We start from the raw sequence: 17190 nt of genomic DNA on the forward strand, positions 1-17190 counted from the left end.
TGAATGGTTGTACATCCCCATTTGATGCTAATGTGAATGTATGATAAATATGCATCCATGAGCAGGCCCAGAAGCTGCTGAAGTTGCTTTCTTGTATTCATTGCCTCCTTAGTTTTTCCTCATATACTTTAATTTCTATACCTATAGCTGCCTTTTAAAAGAAAATTAAGTCTTTTTTGGTCAATAGCCATGTATCTTGTTCTAAGGCCACTTAACCAAGATAACTAGTCCATGTTATCCTCTACCCAGAGTTATCAGATGGGAAATAGCAGCATAGGCAGCTATGCTGGCACAAGTGTCTGGGAGCAAAGTGCCAGTCTGTGATCCTGTGTCATTAAAAGCAACAAATAGGTTAGTTGCACCTTAAAATGAACTGATTTACTGTGGCAAAATCAGGTGGACAAATCTGCCTTAGTTAATAATAGGCCAGTTCGTCTTTAAAGTGCCATAGGATATTTGTCATTTTGCTGCAGTATACTATAACTGTTTAACATCTCTTGTAATGGTAAGAATCACTCAAACCCTTGGGACTTAGATTTGCTGAAGTGCCTCTTTCATAATTAAGGCCCTGATGCAGTGGCAAAGCAATTGTTTTATACCTTTTGGGATCATGTGGCTTTTTTTCTAACCAAGTGTGATTAGAGTAAACAGATTTGACAAGATCAATGGCTAGCAAATGCATTATATATGTTGATGAAGAAGCCAAAACTTAATTTCATTGTTCAGCTGGGATCTATAAAAAAAGGCCTGCAGATTCCTTAGATCTTAGGGCTAAGACGTTACTAGATGTAGCATTGGCACCTCCATCCCCAGTGCCTGAATGATCTGTTTGCTTACCCTTTGGTCTATTGTAGCAAGCAAGGTTCTAGTTGCACTGGAAGTCATAGCTAATCTATTTGAAAGTTGTAAGACTTTACAAAAGGCATTGAGACCGCTCTCCATATGCAACATTGAAAGAACATGGGATTGCTGATGGGGTATAGAACGGTTGGTGAAGGTAGGAAAATTTTAAAAATTCAAAGCAAATGAGTGGGAATCAGATTAAGGAAGAATGGCTTTTGGTAGTAATATTCCCTGCCCACCATTTCTGCCAATATAAAATATACTCTCAGGTGCTACTTGCCTCACTGGGGAAAACAAACAAGAATGGTTTCATCTAGTTAATAAGAAATAGGAGTAAAGATTAATCCTAGTAGGTAAGCAGAAAGGTTTTGATGAGAATTGGCGATACAAGAGAACAGCAATGTTTCCCTGCACACATACTATGTGCTAGTAGAACAGACAGTGCTGTGAAACAGGAAAAAGTGGAAATAACAGAGGGACTGGCTCTGGGAGGCTGGGTTGGGTGACTTGAATCAGGTGGGAGGAGGGGGGCTAAGAATGGATTTAAAAGAAAATGAAGTGAAATGATTTTGTCCTTTTTGATAGATTGACGTGGGAAGGTGTGTTGGTCTGAGGTGAAGCAGAGTGTCGCATTTAAGACCAACAAGTTTTACTCTGGGCTTAAGCTTAATTAGTAAAGAAACATAAAATGGCCGTGTGTGATTTTAGTTGCGTACCCATTCTTGTGATCATAGCTCATTTTCAGTGGAAGGGAAACTAAGCATCAGAGATAATGGCTGGGTATAATGGAAAGTCAAAACTGACTCCAGGGCGACTCCCAGCTGGGAGTCAGGAAGTTGAAGAGTTTAGTCCTGCATCTCAAGTGGGAATCACCCATTCCAAGATGCCTTCCTAACCTCAGAACAGGAGGAGCTGTCACAGTGAGTATCCAGGGTTCCATTCTTAGATGGAATCTCTCGCTAACAAGCTGTTTAGAGGTGTTCAAAGCGGTGCAAAAGGGATCTGGGAATATGGCTTTCATTTGTGGGCACAAGAATTTCTTACAGTCAGTCTGAAATAAGGAATTCATTTTGGCTATTGTCTGGAAAGTATGTCAGCTTGTCTGGAAAATATGTCAGCTTGTATATATGTGTGTGGGGGGGGCTCATCTTAGATAACCAGTACCACTATTCCAAAAGCTAGTAAAATAAAAATTTTGTTAAGTTCTGTTGATGCTATTACAATCCATCCATAATCTGACAGCTTCCATCTTGACTCAGAGACCCACGGGTTTCTGCTGTTACTGCAGCTTGGGCCAAGACCCACCATATTGTGACCTGACTCCATCCGTAACCTGCAGGCTCTGTCCACTTTCTCTGGACTACAAGTTTCTCCAGACTCTGCTCCTAACCTGCTACTTTCTGCTGTTGTACCATCCCATATTGATATGGCTCTGCCTGCCCTGGATCTGGCATTACACTCTTCCCAGGGGTCAGTATTTTTAAAAATCAACTGCAATGATACGAACTAATAACAAGCATGGGGGTTAGTTCTAGATGACTGGTTCATTATCTGTACCCTTTTAGACACTATACAATTGTTCTAAGTTATACTAAATTGATCGTTTTGTATTAAGGGCATGGAACTCTACTGGAGCATTCGAAATAAAACTATCCAGATACAGTGTAAAGTTTCTATCTTCTACTCATGTAAGATAATATACATGGAATGCAGGTGGAACAAGGCAGAGTGAAGCTCTCAGACCACAAAACAGCTGAATAGGCTTAATTGGATACAGTTTCAGCTTCCTAAATTTACCAGACCTTCATCACTGGTATGATATTAGTTATTTGATAAGGTGTGGGGGGTTTTGCTACTCCATAGCCACTTACCTGCCCATCCTACTCACCCTTGCATAAAAAAGGGAACAAGGAAAGGCAGAAAACAAAATAAATGCTGGCAGCATTGTGATGGGTAAGGGCACTATTGCGGTTGATAATACAAGGGGAAAAGGAAAATTAAAACACAGATTAGTTGCCACTGAAGAGGTGAAAGACCACAAATCATAGAAAAAGAACAAAATGAAAATATTTTTTATTTTCCAGGTTTAACACGAGATAGAACTGAGGTGACAATAAAAGTTGCACAGATCCAGAATGCTGTTGCATTTTTACTTTAGAAGGAAGGTTTAGTCCACAATTCTACACTACAGGTTCAATTGTACAAAAGATTCTTGTTTTTTCCCTGTACCTGCCATTAGAAAGCAGAGCTATACCAAGAATAAAGGTGAGATTGTGATGTCTTCAATAACCAGATACTTCTAACTACCCTATGAACATTATTCTGCGTCAGGATGTTCAGTTCTGACAGACCTTTGGGAGAAGGGGACCTGAGGAAATTACTGAAGCTGTATCGCACGGAAATTTCCATGGCAGTGGATGATGTCTTCCCGTTGCTTCATGGACTTGTGGATCATGATGTTGTCACTGAAGAGATGTTCAAGGTGAGAAAACGTAAAATCCATAGTTATGGGAAAGAATCTCACATTCACACAGCATGCAAGGCATGGGGGCTATATCCCAACGATGAAATGTAGACACTAATTCTCTGGTAAACAGGAAGATAGGAAATCTAAGAGATTTTGATGTGTTGAGGGTTTTTGTGGATCTATTTTGCTACTTTTTTGATTTTCAACTCACAGTAACCTTTCTTCAGGACTTCCCATGTGCTATATTCTGCTTATGCATACCTTTATCTGAGTCTAGTTAAAGGGGAAAAAGTGCCATCAGGAGTTGATTGACTGTAGTGCTTCAACTGCATCTTCTCAACATACTCTCCGGAAAGTTGGTGTCTGTTTGCTCACATCATTTTTTGAACATATTTTCAAAACTATAAATCTGGTGCTCTGTGAAACTATGCACGTATGATACTGTCTTGCATCAAAACAGTCTAGTGATTCGTATAGTTCTGCTTTAATGGGCATGGCAGCAGTTCTCTAGCATCTTGCCAAAGGTCTTTTCTAACACCTGTTGCTTCAGGTCTTTTTACTGGAGACCCCAGGGATAAAACATGGGGACTTCTGCAAACCAAACAGTGCATATTACCACTGAGTTGCTGCTCCTTTCCTAGCAGCTGTGCTGTAGAGTAGACATCATTTCACACATACCAGATAATGCACTTTCAAGGCACTTTGTAATTGGATTTTTCTTGGTGAATTGTCAAAATCCACTTGAAAATGATTGTTAAACTGTATTGGAAGTGCTGAAGTATGTATTTTATTTTTAAGTAGTGGTTAGTTTTCTTGCTAGTTGTGCTATGGTGCCAGTTTGGTGTAGTGGTTAGGAGTGCAGACTTCTAATCTGGCATGCCAGGTTTGATTCTGCGCTCCCCCACATGCAGCCAGCTGGGTGACCTTGGGCTTGCCACGGCACTGATAAAGCTGTTCTGACCGAGCAGTGATATCAGGGCTCTCTCAGCCTCGCCCACCTCACAGGGTGTCTGTTGTGGGGAGAGGAATGGGAAAGCGACTGTAAGCCGCTTTGAGCCTCCTTCGGGTAGGGAAAAGTGGCATATAAGAACCAACTCTTCTTCTATAGCAACTTCCAGTTCCTTGTTTTATTGTTTGTAACTTTTTTGTTTTCACTGTTACAAAATGAATGGTGTTTCACATCTTAAGAGTGTTCTGCAGTTTTGAAGTGTACATTCCTCAACTATAATGCCATTGCATTGAACATTCGCTAACAATGAAATATTTACTGAGCTACATTAACAGAGCAGATTGATCCACTTGAGGAGTAGATTGATTTGGGCTTTCCCCTCCCCCCTTTCTTAAAGGACACTATTCGTCTGAAGGAGAAAGAGGGCTGCCCCAAGGCTTTTCACTCCATGCTGACCTGGCTGCTGAGCCAGGAGTCACCATCTATCCAGGACTTCTGGAGGGTCCTCTTCAAGGATTACAACCTGGAGAGATATTCCAAACTCCAGGCCATTCGGAACAGCTTTCCCAAAGGTATCAATTGAGATCACTCTAGCCCAGAAGAAACTAAACTTACTCCTGTAGCTGAATTATATTGGGGAGGGGAGAGGTATTTCCCTCCACTTTAGAATCGAGCAATGATAGACTGATCTTCACACAAGTACCTTTTTCCCCTCTTGAAAGTCCACAGTCACAAAAAGCTCATTTAAAGTACTATCCTAAGAAGAGTTCTTCTAAATCCATTGACACTAATGGCTTTCTAATGCTGTAACTCTGTATAGGATGGCACTGTTAATGCTGCTGTAAAATTGCTGATAGAGAGGGAGTTTCTAATTGTGGCTACCCATATATGCAGCAGGCAACTAGCCAGGGGAAATGTTTCCTGTCCCTTTAGAGGTTTAGTGTGTTGAAATGTGCAGTTGAAGCTTTTCAAGGCATGACGGTAAACCACATCACCTCATATTTAGTGCAGATCAAACTAATAATAAAGACACAGGTTGAGAGACCAGAGTAAAAGTTGTCAACTCTATCCATATCTGATGCTGTTGATTTTAACTGGTTTCAACCCAGTAGTATGTCTGTTTTGTTGAATTATATTTTGCTTTCTTTTCTATTAAGATATGGATCTTAGTAGGCACCGCAGGGCAAAGAAGCTCCCAGGCAGCCCCAAGGTCCAGGCTCAGCAGAAGTCTCATGGAAAGCGAAAGGCAACAGAGGAGAAGGAGCCCTCACACCATCCTCATCCTCTAGTGAAAGGCGACCCACACCTTGGTATAGAACTATTTGTTGGCATTAGAATTTAACAGAAAAGTGCAAAAGATGACCTGCAAATGTTACCCCTAAACACATACATTCCACTTTCAAGTTATGATACATAAGTCCCAAAGGGAGAATCCTTTTTATGTCAACATTATGTTTTCTTTCTTTGGAAGCTATATTCATGATGCGGGGGCTCCACTAATACCTTTTATGAGTGTTTCATTGCAAATGATTTGTGAGTTTCTGACCAAGGTTCATTATGCATGTGTTAGCTTAATGAGATGCCCAACTGCTGTACATCTTGCTTTTGGCATATTGTAACCCTGCATTATGGATCAACAGGGTTTCTGTCCAAGGCAAAAGCAGTGAAGAAAGCAGAGAACATGGAACTTCAGCATTGTCCACTCCCAAATGGTAAACCCTTCGCTTTGCTGTGCCCCTGCTGATTCCGTCACTGTTTCAAGCACTGTCCTTCCTTATTCCTTGTCTCACGGAGAGCCAGTTTGGTGTAGTGGTTAGGAGTGCGGACTTCTAATCTGGCATGCCAGGTTCGATTCTGCACTCCCCCACATGCAGCCAGCTGGGTGACCTTGGGCTCGCCACGGCACTGATAAAACTGTTCTGATCGAGCAGTGATATCAGGGCTCTCTCAGCCTCACCCACCCCACGGGGCGTCTGTTGTGGGGAGAGGAATGGGAAGGCGACTGTAAGCCACTTTGAGCCTCCTTCGGGTAGGGAAAAGCGACATATAAGAACCAACTCTTCTTCTTCTTCTTCTTCTAAACTTTTCACAACAGGCTATTGTACCTGTGGCATTTTCAGCATCCAAAGCACTTCAACTCTAGGAAACAGGGTCTGACATTCTCCATAATGTCTAAATCTTATTCCCTTTTCCTGTGCTTCAGAGAGCATACCAAATGATGACATTTTAGAAATCTTGGTGGATAGGTGAAGAAAAAGGTATTTTCCATACATGATTACGCAGTACATTTTAACAATAAATAAGTGGATTAACCTTCCAGTTATAGTTAAAATGTCTGTTCAAACTATAATTCAAAATGTCTGTTCAAACTATAATTCAAACTATACTTGAATTAAGAAACTACAGTTTTTCTACTGACCCGCAAGCTAAAATCAATCATGGTTTAAACTGGACTTCCAAACTTGTGAACAATGGGGTGATCCTTGAATTTTAAAAAAATGTAGTTACAACAGAAGATCAGCCTTCTGAGGTCCCTGCACTGTAGAAATGGTAGTGAATGTATTGGTCTGCATGCCAAGAAAATAGCCTAAAACTATGATTCCATTCCATTATCTATGCCATGCTGGTTGTATGCTTGGGCACTCAGACCAGGGTTTGGAGTCTAACCTATAATTAATGCAAACCATTGTTCAGCTTGATGTCTTAACTGGGCCAATTACATGTTCCTTGTTAGAAAAAGTCAACTGATTTCAGTACAGGAGACATAACATTAGTGTAAACTTCCTTTTCCAGGAGATATTAAGAAATGCATCAAAGTTGGTGGTGACTTTTATGCCACAAGCAAATTAGCAGATCCTGAAGAGAAGAACCGAACTTGTGAACAAAAGCCCAGTGCAAAAGCCAAAGAATCCCAGGCCCCTGAATATGTATGTACCACACTATGTTTCTGTCTCCCCCAGACTTTCTCAGGCCCATTTACAATGAAGGGTATCCTATACTCTGCTGGCTCTCCCTGCCCATGTTAACACAGTACTAGTTCCTACAGCCACAAGTTCTTGGTAGTGACTGTAGTATGATTGTTTTAATGTAGAGTACTTGTGGCATGTTATTGGGGAAATGGGGATATGATTATTGTCTAATGTAACTCTTTTGGGCTATACCAGCTTACAGGGGTCAGAAGCATTCTCTATACACCCCCCTGTGTAGCCCTAAGATCTTAAATGCTATTTCTGTGTTGTAATCAACATGTTGTAAGCTCTTAAGCCAAAAAGTGGGATATAGATATAATTTTAACGTTCATATGCCCTAAGCAGGTGCTTTAGTTTATCATTGCGTGCATCACACCCATATAGCTTTGCAGCTAGTTCTGCATGCCAGCGTTTCATGCCTCTGCCTTGATGCAAAACAGGCAAACAGGTCACATGACCCAGAGTGGTCAGCAGCTGAAAGAGCTGATTCCACAAACCTAGAAGTTGTGTGTGTCGGTCTTTAGTACTGCAGCTCACGGCCTGAGCCCTTCATTCATTTGGCCCTTTTTGTTTTGGTTAATATCTGTGGGGAGGCTGGTGTCTGCCTTTTTGTGCATTACTTTTTCTCAGTCTTCCTTAAGGAGTAACAATGAAAACTCTCTTGCTGAACCTATGGCCCTAGTCTCTGGATTAGACATGCCTTGGTGTCTCTCACACAAAAATCCTGGAGATGCCTGTTTCTCCGCTCACCAAACTGCTGTAGAATGTCCTACTGTTAATTGACTGCTGAAGGACATTTCTCTCCCGCCCCAAATATTTTTATCAACATAAAATAATTCCGCCATTTACACCAGATCAAAGAAAATGATAAAGATGAACTTGGTATTGTCGCACACATTGTTCCAAAAATGTGTAAGTAAAATATGTCTCACCCTTTGAATTTATGCCTTTTTTAATTGTTTAATTGTTAATTCACTTAGAAGAAACAATTTTCCTGCTTCTGCCATTATGGGGTTAGGTGAGCCAGGGAGGAACAGTAGGTTGATATCTTTGTCAAGCTACAAATATATTGAAAGCCTGCCTTGTACATTAAGTAGTCAACTTGTTCAGCATGTTCATTTGTACTTCCTAACACTTCTCTTTGTCTTCAGAATGGAGAACAGAAAGGAAGTTTGCAGGGCAGATGTCCCACCATCTCTTTTCATACAGTCGACCCAGCCCTCCAGCAAGTAATGGAAATAACTTTTTTTCTTCTTGTACACTAGGATAATGCCTTTTTCAGCCCCTTATCCCTGTTCTTCATGTTTACATTTGCTTTGCCCCCTGCTGCTCTTTGTACAATCCATGTCATATGAACACTTGAAGCCACTCCTTGTGCTTCCACCCTTTCTCCCATTATTTCCACCAAAGCATGGGTGAGGTTAGTTAGTTATGCTCTGACAGTTCTGCCCAACGTGGGAAGTCCCAGGTTTCCTAAGTTATCTACCTGGATTTGTGCCAGATTCCCTGAATGTGGATAGGTTTCGATCAGGATAAAAATTCTTCCTTGATAGAATTTGTCTTTCTTGTGCCAAGATGGAATTCCCCAAAGATTTTAAAACTGCACAGAATGTCATTACTGCAGTCAAGTCATTATTGCCTGCCACCTTACCCATCTTAGTTCTTTTTGCTTGTTTTAACCTCTGGCCAAACAAATTAGTGATGCTCGCACCTCTTCACTTGCTATCAGTGTTGTCAGAGTCCATGCAGGTGAAAGAACTTAAAACTTGGAATAGAACAAGCACTGTTTCACATAGAAAGTAACACATCATTACTGTTATAGAGATGATCAAAGTTCTTAAGGTAAAGAGTTTAAGAACCAGTGTCTATTATCACCATACCACCTTCTCCAGACCCCTTCCTTCTCTTCTTTGCTAGCATTGATCTCATGCCCTAAGGACACATTCAGAAAGATCAGCTCTGGAAATTAGCAGCACTCTTTAGTTCCGTGTTTCCAGTTTGTCTTGTCTATAAATGCATGTCATGCTTTTACCAGCTCCCAAAATCTGAATTGAAATATCAGACGTGTGGACATTCAGGTGTGGACAGTCACCACTATAAAAATTCCAGATGTGGATTAATTACAAGCACTATAGTACATGTTGGAGGCAAAAGGAGGTGAAACATCTGATAAGTCTGGGATACCGACTGTTGGGTACACCTGGCCTTAAATCCTGCTGAATTATGGGTGTTCAGTTAACATCCCTTGCAACCATCTTCAGCCTGCTGCAGTACAGTTTTTCTTAACCCCTCTGATTGTAGGAGCAAGATGCTGATGAACCCAAATTAAAGCCAGCCTAATTAGGCAGAGTTCTTGCTTTGCACTTTTCCTAGTACTGACCCAGTTCCTGACTTAAGTTTTAGTTTGGTATGGTTCAGCTCCATTCATGAACTGAAGCCTTCAACAGCTACCTGAACATAGCTGGTCAGTACCTTTCTTGCCTTGCTCTTTGATGTAAGTAACATTGGCTGCCTTGTTGGACAGTTCCTGTGGCCTTTTCCCAGTCTTTGCTGAAATGTTTTGTTACACTTCCTGGTATGCTGGACTGCTCCTTTTGCCTTGCTATTAGACTTGGAGCCTGATGCTCAGAACCTCAGTATTGGTATGGCAGTAACAGGACATTGGGGAGCACACTGAACCATGCTGTTGAGCGCAATGAACTAGGCAGCCTTCATATGGCTGAGCTAACCATAAGCACTGACTTTTCTTCCCCAGGTCAACCCCATGGTTAGAAAAAAGACAGTTTTCTGAGCTATCTTGGAATTTAATTTCTTGAATATCTTACACTAGAACATTAGAGACCATATTATCTTTTGAATTCCATCAGCATGACATAGAGAGCACAGAAATGGTTAGTGACAGGGCAAGCCTTCACACTGAATTTCTTCGTAGCTACAAGTGGCTTCTGCACCATAGTTTTTTCATGATAATCATAGAGTTGAGACTATACAGGCTATGTAGTCCAACCCAAAGCTGAATGCAAGATCAGCCTAAGGCTACCAGTGAGGGGGAGCTCACTACCTCCTTAGGCTGTCTATTCTATTGCTGAACTACTCTGAACTACTTCTTTTCCTGATATCTATCTGGTACCATTCTACGTGTAGTTTAAAGCCATTACTATCCTCTGCTGCCAACAGAAACTGTTCCCTGCCCTTCTCCAAGTGACAACCTTTCAAATACTTAAAGAGAACAATCATGTCCCTTCTCAGCCTCCTCTTCTCTATGCTAAATATTCTTGTCTCTCAGCCTTTCCTCATAGGGCTTGGTCCTCTGGCCCCAGATCATCCTTGTCGCTCTCCTCTGAACTGTCTCCATTTTGTCTATGTCCATTTTGAAGTGAGGCATTTAGAACTGCACACAGTACTCCAGGTGGGGTCTGACCAATGTGGTCTAGATTGGGACTATGACATCTTGCGATTTTTATGTGATGCCTCTGTTGATACAGTCCAAGATTGCATTTGCCTTCTTTACCACAGCATCACAGTGTCTGCTGCTGTGTAACTTACAGTCCACAAAGTATCCCAAGATCCCTTTCTCACACACTGCTACCCAGAAATGTATCTCCCATCCAGTATGCATACTTCTCATTTTTGTGACCTGGATGTGGAATGCTGCACTTTTCCATATTGAATTGCTTCATGCACACTTTTCCAGCATGTTCAGATTTCATTGAACTCTCTATCTTCTGGGGTGTTCACTACTCCTCCCAATTTGGTGTCATCTGCAAATTTAATGAGGAGCCTTTCCATCCCCTTATCCAGATCACTGATAAAAATTTTGAAAAGTACCAGACTCAGTACCGAACCCTGTGGCACCCCACTGCTCACCTCCCTCCAATCCGATGAAACACTATTGACAACTATTCTTTGGTTGTGGCTTTCTAACCAGTTCCCTATCCAATCTGAAATATTGCATCTTGATAATAGGTCCCAGGTACAGTCTTTTAAGTTCAGGGCAATGGAAGCTGTCCACAGTAACAGAAGGACTGATATACCAAGAGATGACATAAAGTGAAACAGCCTGTGTGGCGAAGTGCTTAAGATGTTGGGCTAGGAATTTGGGTATAAATCTCCACTCAGCCATGAAACTGAGAGTTTAGCCTTGTCCAATGACTGTCACCTGGCCTTACCTACTTCACAGGGTTGTTGTGAGGATGAAACAGAAGGGGAGAACAGTGTTCACCACCCTGAGCTGTTAGAAGAAGTGCAAGATAAAGCTATGATAGTTAGCAGGGGATGATGGTCTGATTTGGTGGGTTGAAAGCATTATGGGTGCTACTGCCAAGCTGTATGCAGAGGAACCAGCTAATAACTAGAGTTTTGTCTCTGCTCTGATCCTGCTGCAACGTGTTGTGCCAGAAGAATGATGATGAATGTGCTGTCTGCAGAGATGGTGGGGAGCTGATCTGCTGTGATGGATGCCCCAAAGCCTTTCACCTGGCTTGCCTTCTTCCCCCGCTGACCGAAATTCCCAGGTAACCACACTGAACATTTAAACTACAGCAAACCTTAAAATATCCTCCCTGGAATCAAACACAACTCTTCAGAATGGAGAGCCAGGTTTGATTCCGAACTCCTCCACATGCAGCCTTGGGCTAGTCACAGTCCTGTTAGAGCTGTTCTCACAGACAAGTTCTGTCAGAGCTTTCTCAGCCCCACCTACCTCACAGGGTGTCTGCTGTGGGGAGGGGAAGGGAAGGCGATTGTAAGCTGCTTTGAGACTCCTTCAGATAGTGAAAAGCGGGATATAAACACCAACTCTTTTTCTTTTTCTAATCATGCATCCTTGGAGGACACTTGTTAGCTGCCTTGAGACTCCCTTGGGTAGTGAAAAGCAGGGTACAAAACATACTGTTCTTCTTCCTTTAGTTGCACAGAGATGTCATTTGCAAGGGCAAATAATGTCTATTTGTATTTGTTCAGCCTTTTCGTTTCTTTCCTTGTTGTTGATGATCACATCCCTGTCTTTCTGTTTTGGGATACTGGGCAGCGGAACATGGAGGTGTGACTCCTGCTCTCCTGGGAAGCTGAAGCAGGACAGGCACAGTGAAGAAGGAAGCAGCAGAAGGCAACTTTCTCAAATTCTGGTATAACTGTGATCCATAATTTTCCAGTTCCCATTAACTCAGTGTCTCTATGTGCAGCTTTTCTGGGCAGAGCAATATCATACACGAAATGAGTTGCCTTTATTTCCACTGCCCTTTGTAGCAGTAGGCAGAGCTCTGCCATGTGCCTTTGCCATGGCCCAGTCTGAATTTTTCTTGGTTATGGCCCAAACCTTCAAAATGCAGTCACCCTCCATAAGAATGTAGTCCATCGATCTCTCTTCAAGCATTTTAAGGTTTACATAGGTCAGACAAACAGCTGAAATGCATACAAAGTCCTGCACTGCCTCCCTCTGGTTGATTTCATTGCCACAGAATAAATGGATACTGGCTTGATGTTTCTTGCATAGGATTCTCTTGTTCCCTGTGGCCAGAAGACAACTGAAGATCGGAAGAGAGTTCTCATCAAAGAACCTGTTGGGGCTTCCTTCAGGCAGCCTCTGCCTTCTGCATCTCCAGTGTCTGTGGCGGTACTACCAACGCTACAGAGTGTGGGAACAGAGACCCAGCTGGTCAGTAGCTCACTTTGCTATAGAACTTTACATAAGTTTCAATAAGCTTTGACCATTTCAAATGCTTTAAGAACCAGTGACCATCAAAGTATTTTGTTTATGTAGTGATACTTCCCTTCTCCTTCCTTCTCAGAGGGCTTTGTGACACATTAAAAATCCAAAGGGCTATGGCAGAATTCTGAAAAAGAGGGGTTGTTATTTGAGGTACACAAAATATGCATCATTTATCATGTAATGCACAATAAGTCCACCAGTATTACCAAGAACCTGGACAATAAAATAGCTGGAACTGTTCTTGCTCTGTTGTGTATGTATTTAAATTGGCATTTAGTTGTGCTTATTGTATTAAGTTTGATTTCATCTTCCTTTTCTGTAATAACAATAGCAAGATTCAAGTGTGGTAGAGCCTTAAAGAACAAGATTTTAAGAATCAAAGCTGCCTTGATCTGAATCTTGCAGGTCTACTCAACTATTCATCTGACAGTGTCCTAAGAATGGAGCTGGTTAGAAATTACACTTACAAGAAGTCCATTCCCATGCAGCATCCTGCATGAAAGATGGCTCTGAAGGACTCGAGAGCCAAACAAACTGACTCCTTTGTCTGTTTTGCAGAAACTGACCATTGGAGAAAGGTGTGGGGTATGCAGAAAAGGAGGTGACATGATTTATTGCAGCAAATGTTTCAGGGCTTTCCACTGGCACTGCCATTTTCCTGCCCATGGAGAACAAATCAGGTACCAATTACATTTGAGAACACAAATATTACTAATTCTCTGGACTTCTTGGTCTACGGGACCTGGTTAGCACTGCAAATCCCAAGCAGTATTATACCTTTCTAAGTCCACTGACTTCAGTGGAGTTAAGAGAATGCAACTCTGCCTAGGATTCAGCTTGGGAGCTGCAGATTTATTTGATGGTTTGTGGATGCCAGGTGTGCTGAACCATTCCAAGGACCATCTGATTTGTGTTCTAGTATTTTACTTGCAACCAGGATCTTGATGCGGAGTCTGCAGAACCTTTTTACAGCACAAAGGTATTTTACAACAGATTCTGTATCCTCCGCTGGCCTTCGTTGCACTGAATGCACAGTAAGTTTAATACCTCACAAAGCAGCTTTCTGATCATTTTGTAAGATAGCTATATGCTGCAGCCAGGGCCAGTTTTTAGCCATGTAATTCAGCCTTAATATTAACATGCAGCTTGCCTGCCCATCTTAAGCCGTGGTCTCACAAACAGCAGGTGAGAATATCATCTGGGCCATCCTAATTGAGAGGTGAGGGCTCAGTGGAATTTTCTGCCGTAGGGGTGGAATTGTTGCAAATACTGAACTAGATGTCAGACAGAAAGTTTAGCATTCAGTCTGACATCTATTCTCTTTCATGTGGAGGGGGATGTCTTTGTTCAGGGTGTGGCAAAGCATCCATGGACAGACTAGGAAGTTAAAATGGCCCTGGAGCAGGCAAGCTGAGCAGCCCCTCTGCAGTGTTGTACAGAAGAGTTGCAGGGTCCTCTCAGTTCAGCCTTGCTAATAGTGGATATGAGCTTGACAATAGTGGCAGTGCATTATCATTGTCATTGGAGGTCCCAGCCGAGTGGCTCCTGGTGCACTGGCAATGCTATCAAGGCCTGGCTCTGTTTGCTGCTAGCCACCAATGGCCCTCTAGGGCAGCAGCTTACTAGGAAATTTTCCTTTAAATTAAATAACCCCTTCCTCCTCCTAGCTTCAAGAAGATCGTGATAGTCCTTCTTGTCTTCCAGTGGAATCTTGATCTGCAAGTCCTGTTCTGGCAGACCTGCTACTATCACCGTGGAAGGATCAGCAACCTCAAACAGCCCAGCGCTAAGAACACTGAAGGTCAGGATGTCCAAAATCCTTTCAGCCTTTGGGGGTAAAAGTGAAAGCAGCAGAGGGAGCTTGCTATGAAAGAACTGCACCTCCACCAGGATATCTAAAGACAATTCCTTTTATTTCTGCAAAGTTTCTTGATGCAGGGTACCTGGGAGCATGACTGACAAAACTTGGTTGTGTTGAAAGAGTTACCCATTTTGCTAATGGTAACACTTGACAGCCTCAAAGTTTTTATTTCTTTTTGCACGATCCAATAGGGTTAGTTCCAACGTAATATATTACTGTTGTTGCTGTAGACCAGCAGGGTAGGCACTACCCTGTTTCAAGAAAAGGCATGAGACCAAATGAATTCTGCCATGAAAACAAAGTGGACTAGGGCTGATTTAGCTCTTCCAGATATCCTGCTTGGCTAAACCTGTCCTGTTTATTGGTCATTGTGGCAACTATAAGGTGGAGGCTCTGGGGCAACTGCCTTCTGGACTGAAGAATATCCAGTCCCCCACTCTGGCCTCTTCTATATACTCAAACTGCCCACTATAAATAAAAAGGGAAGCACAAGCTTTAAATTAAAGATCAGTTATGTGTAAGCTATATGCTCACTAAAAGTCTCTTATTTGGAAACCTGCTAGACAAATATGTGAATCTTAGTTTTTTGTCTTGACAAGACATGGAAATGAACAACTCAAACTTTTTTCTCATATCAATTCTCTTTTATTTTTATGCTAATTTGCTACTATTCATAAGTCTTACCAACTGTTTTAATCCAATCTTAGCTTTCATTATCCCTCAGTTACTTATGTATCTTAACTCTAACTAGCCCTTCCTGGCAACTAGTGCTTCAGTATATCTGAATTTGTTCATGCATAAACTTTGTTGGTCTTAAAAGTGCCACTGGATTCAAATTTTGTTCAAAGTGTTGTCCTGTTAGTGGGGATTTGCTAACTTAAGTATGGCTCCCTTACTGCAACTGATTATGCTGCCAAGCATTAATATGTTAAGTTAATTACATTACTAAGATTCTCTTTTGAATCATAGGTGATAGAAGAATCTGCTGGGACTGAACCAGTTCTGAATAAAGATGAGCTGGACTCTCTATTAGGGGAGGTAATGGAAACTATCCTTGTGCTTTTACTTACCCACCTTCATCTATCTCTCCTAGTATAACTTTGCCAATAATTGCACCACTTGGTGCTTTAGTTATGACGTGAGCAGTTTCATAACTTCCCATTGCCTTATGCAGTAGGATCTGCCACAACTTATTAGTAAGGTGCCAAATCAAATCATCATGCCTTGTGGATTTGTACCTGGACACAGTCAGCAAACATAGCTCTGTAAAGTATGAGAATGGTTCTAGCACTAATGCCTATAGTCTGTTCTGTTTTTGTGTATTTAAATAGTTATTACCAGCTAGATAGACAAGTATCTCTGTTCTTTATTATCTTCCAGAATACTTTTGATGGGATCTTGCACTGGGCATTCCAAAGCATGTCTCGCCCCGCACCAGACACCCAAGGATTTTTTCCCTAGGCCCTTGGATATGGCACTGTCTTGTACTAACATCAGACTTATCCTCTGCCTGTGGAAGAAATTTGACATACCGAATTGTTCTAACACAGCCTCTCTTCTTTTACTGATGAGTCTCTAAAACAGTGTTTCTGTGCTTTTTTCAAGTTTATGGAACGGATTTTTTTTCCAGTTTGTACTTTAACCTAGGATTATTATCTTCAAATTATTGTACAAGGGAGTTTGAATTAACAAATTAGAAGTTATTATATTCTTATAAGTTTCCTGGCTGACATGGTGTTTCTGTTTTTCTTCTAAGTGTGTTCATATAGCATGCTGCTGTCCAAGTCTGACCACAGGGTTTCCCTAAATTACTCCTCATATGATATTTTCTGCTTATAGGCACCATACAAAGTGATGAGGAATATTTCTAATGGTTGCAGGATATATGATTGCTTCCGGAGTGTGTGATGAAGAAACAGTGCAACAAGAAGGGACAGAGCAAAAAGACCAAGAATGCCTAAGGGAAAAATGCACATGAAGCATTGTATCATGTTCAGTAGTTACATAATCTTCTGCTGCCTTAGTAGCTCAACTTTTGAGAGTTGATTGTTTTTTAGGAACCCATTCTGATCTGTTCATCTTAAGCTAAAATGTGGCCCATTGTATTGAGAAATCAAGAGTGATAAACAGTGTCTTGTGTCCTATGGTAACTTTCTACAAAGATGGATCTTCTGAATCCCTGTTGCTAACTCTTTGAAGAGAGGAAGTCATATTCTGAAGGAGAAAGGCTATCTGATGGTAAAGGTCTTTATTCATTGGAAACAGCATGTTTCACCAGATGAGAACTTAGAGGAAATGAGGTATGGGTTCTGACTCATTATGTCCTTGCTATATCATTATGAGGAGCCGATCTCATTTTGACAACCGCTTACTAATATTAGACTCAATAGG

At 41.6% G+C, this 17190-nt stretch overlaps 1 protein-coding gene across 9 annotated transcripts; it reads left to right on the forward strand.

Moving 5' to 3' along the window:
- Window positions 1–120: 120 nt before the first annotated feature.
- Window positions 121–16529, forward strand: AIRE (autoimmune regulator). 9 transcript variants are annotated; one of them, XM_077349264.1, is made up of 15 exons: window positions 121–1763; window positions 2103–2313; window positions 3175–3325; window positions 4657–4831; window positions 5417–5569; window positions 5900–5971; window positions 7053–7186; window positions 8380–8457; window positions 11627–11742; window positions 12258–12354; window positions 12723–12884; window positions 13497–13618; window positions 14643–14739; window positions 15769–15837; window positions 16180–16529. In XM_077349264.1, exons 2-15 carry the CDS (start codon window positions 2270–2272, stop codon window positions 16258–16260), a joined length of 1551 nt encoding a protein of 516 aa, XP_077205379.1. In that variant the 5' UTR covers window positions 121–1763; window positions 2103–2269; the 3' UTR covers window positions 16261–16529. The 9 variants fall into 9 exon arrangements, with proteins under 9 accessions (XP_077205379.1, XP_077205380.1, XP_077205381.1 ...); XM_077349265.1 differs by having other exon boundaries at window positions 2183–2313; XM_077349266.1 differs by having other exon boundaries at window positions 121–997.
- The last annotated feature ends 661 nt before the right edge of the window (window positions 16530–17190 follow it).

This window comes from Paroedura picta, chromosome 8, assembly GCF_049243985.1.
Source record: "Paroedura picta isolate Pp20150507F chromosome 8, Ppicta_v3.0, whole genome shotgun sequence".
NCBI lineage: Eukaryota > Metazoa > Chordata > Lepidosauria > Squamata > Gekkonidae > Paroedura > Paroedura picta.

Bases quoted from the DNA above. Each gene is read 5' to 3' on its own strand.
- AIRE (XM_077349263.1), top strand. From the start codon at position 2,270: ATGGCTCTGCCTGCCCTGGATCTGGCATTACACTCTTCCCAGGG. The intron at 5,570-5,899 runs GTATAGAACTAT...ATGGATCAACAG, and splicing joins GAAAGGCGACCCACACCTTG to GGTTTCTGTCCAAGGCAAAA. The intron at 5,972-7,052 runs GTAAACCCTTCG...TTCCTTTTCCAG, and splicing joins GCATTGTCCACTCCCAAATG to GAGATATTAAGAAATGCATC.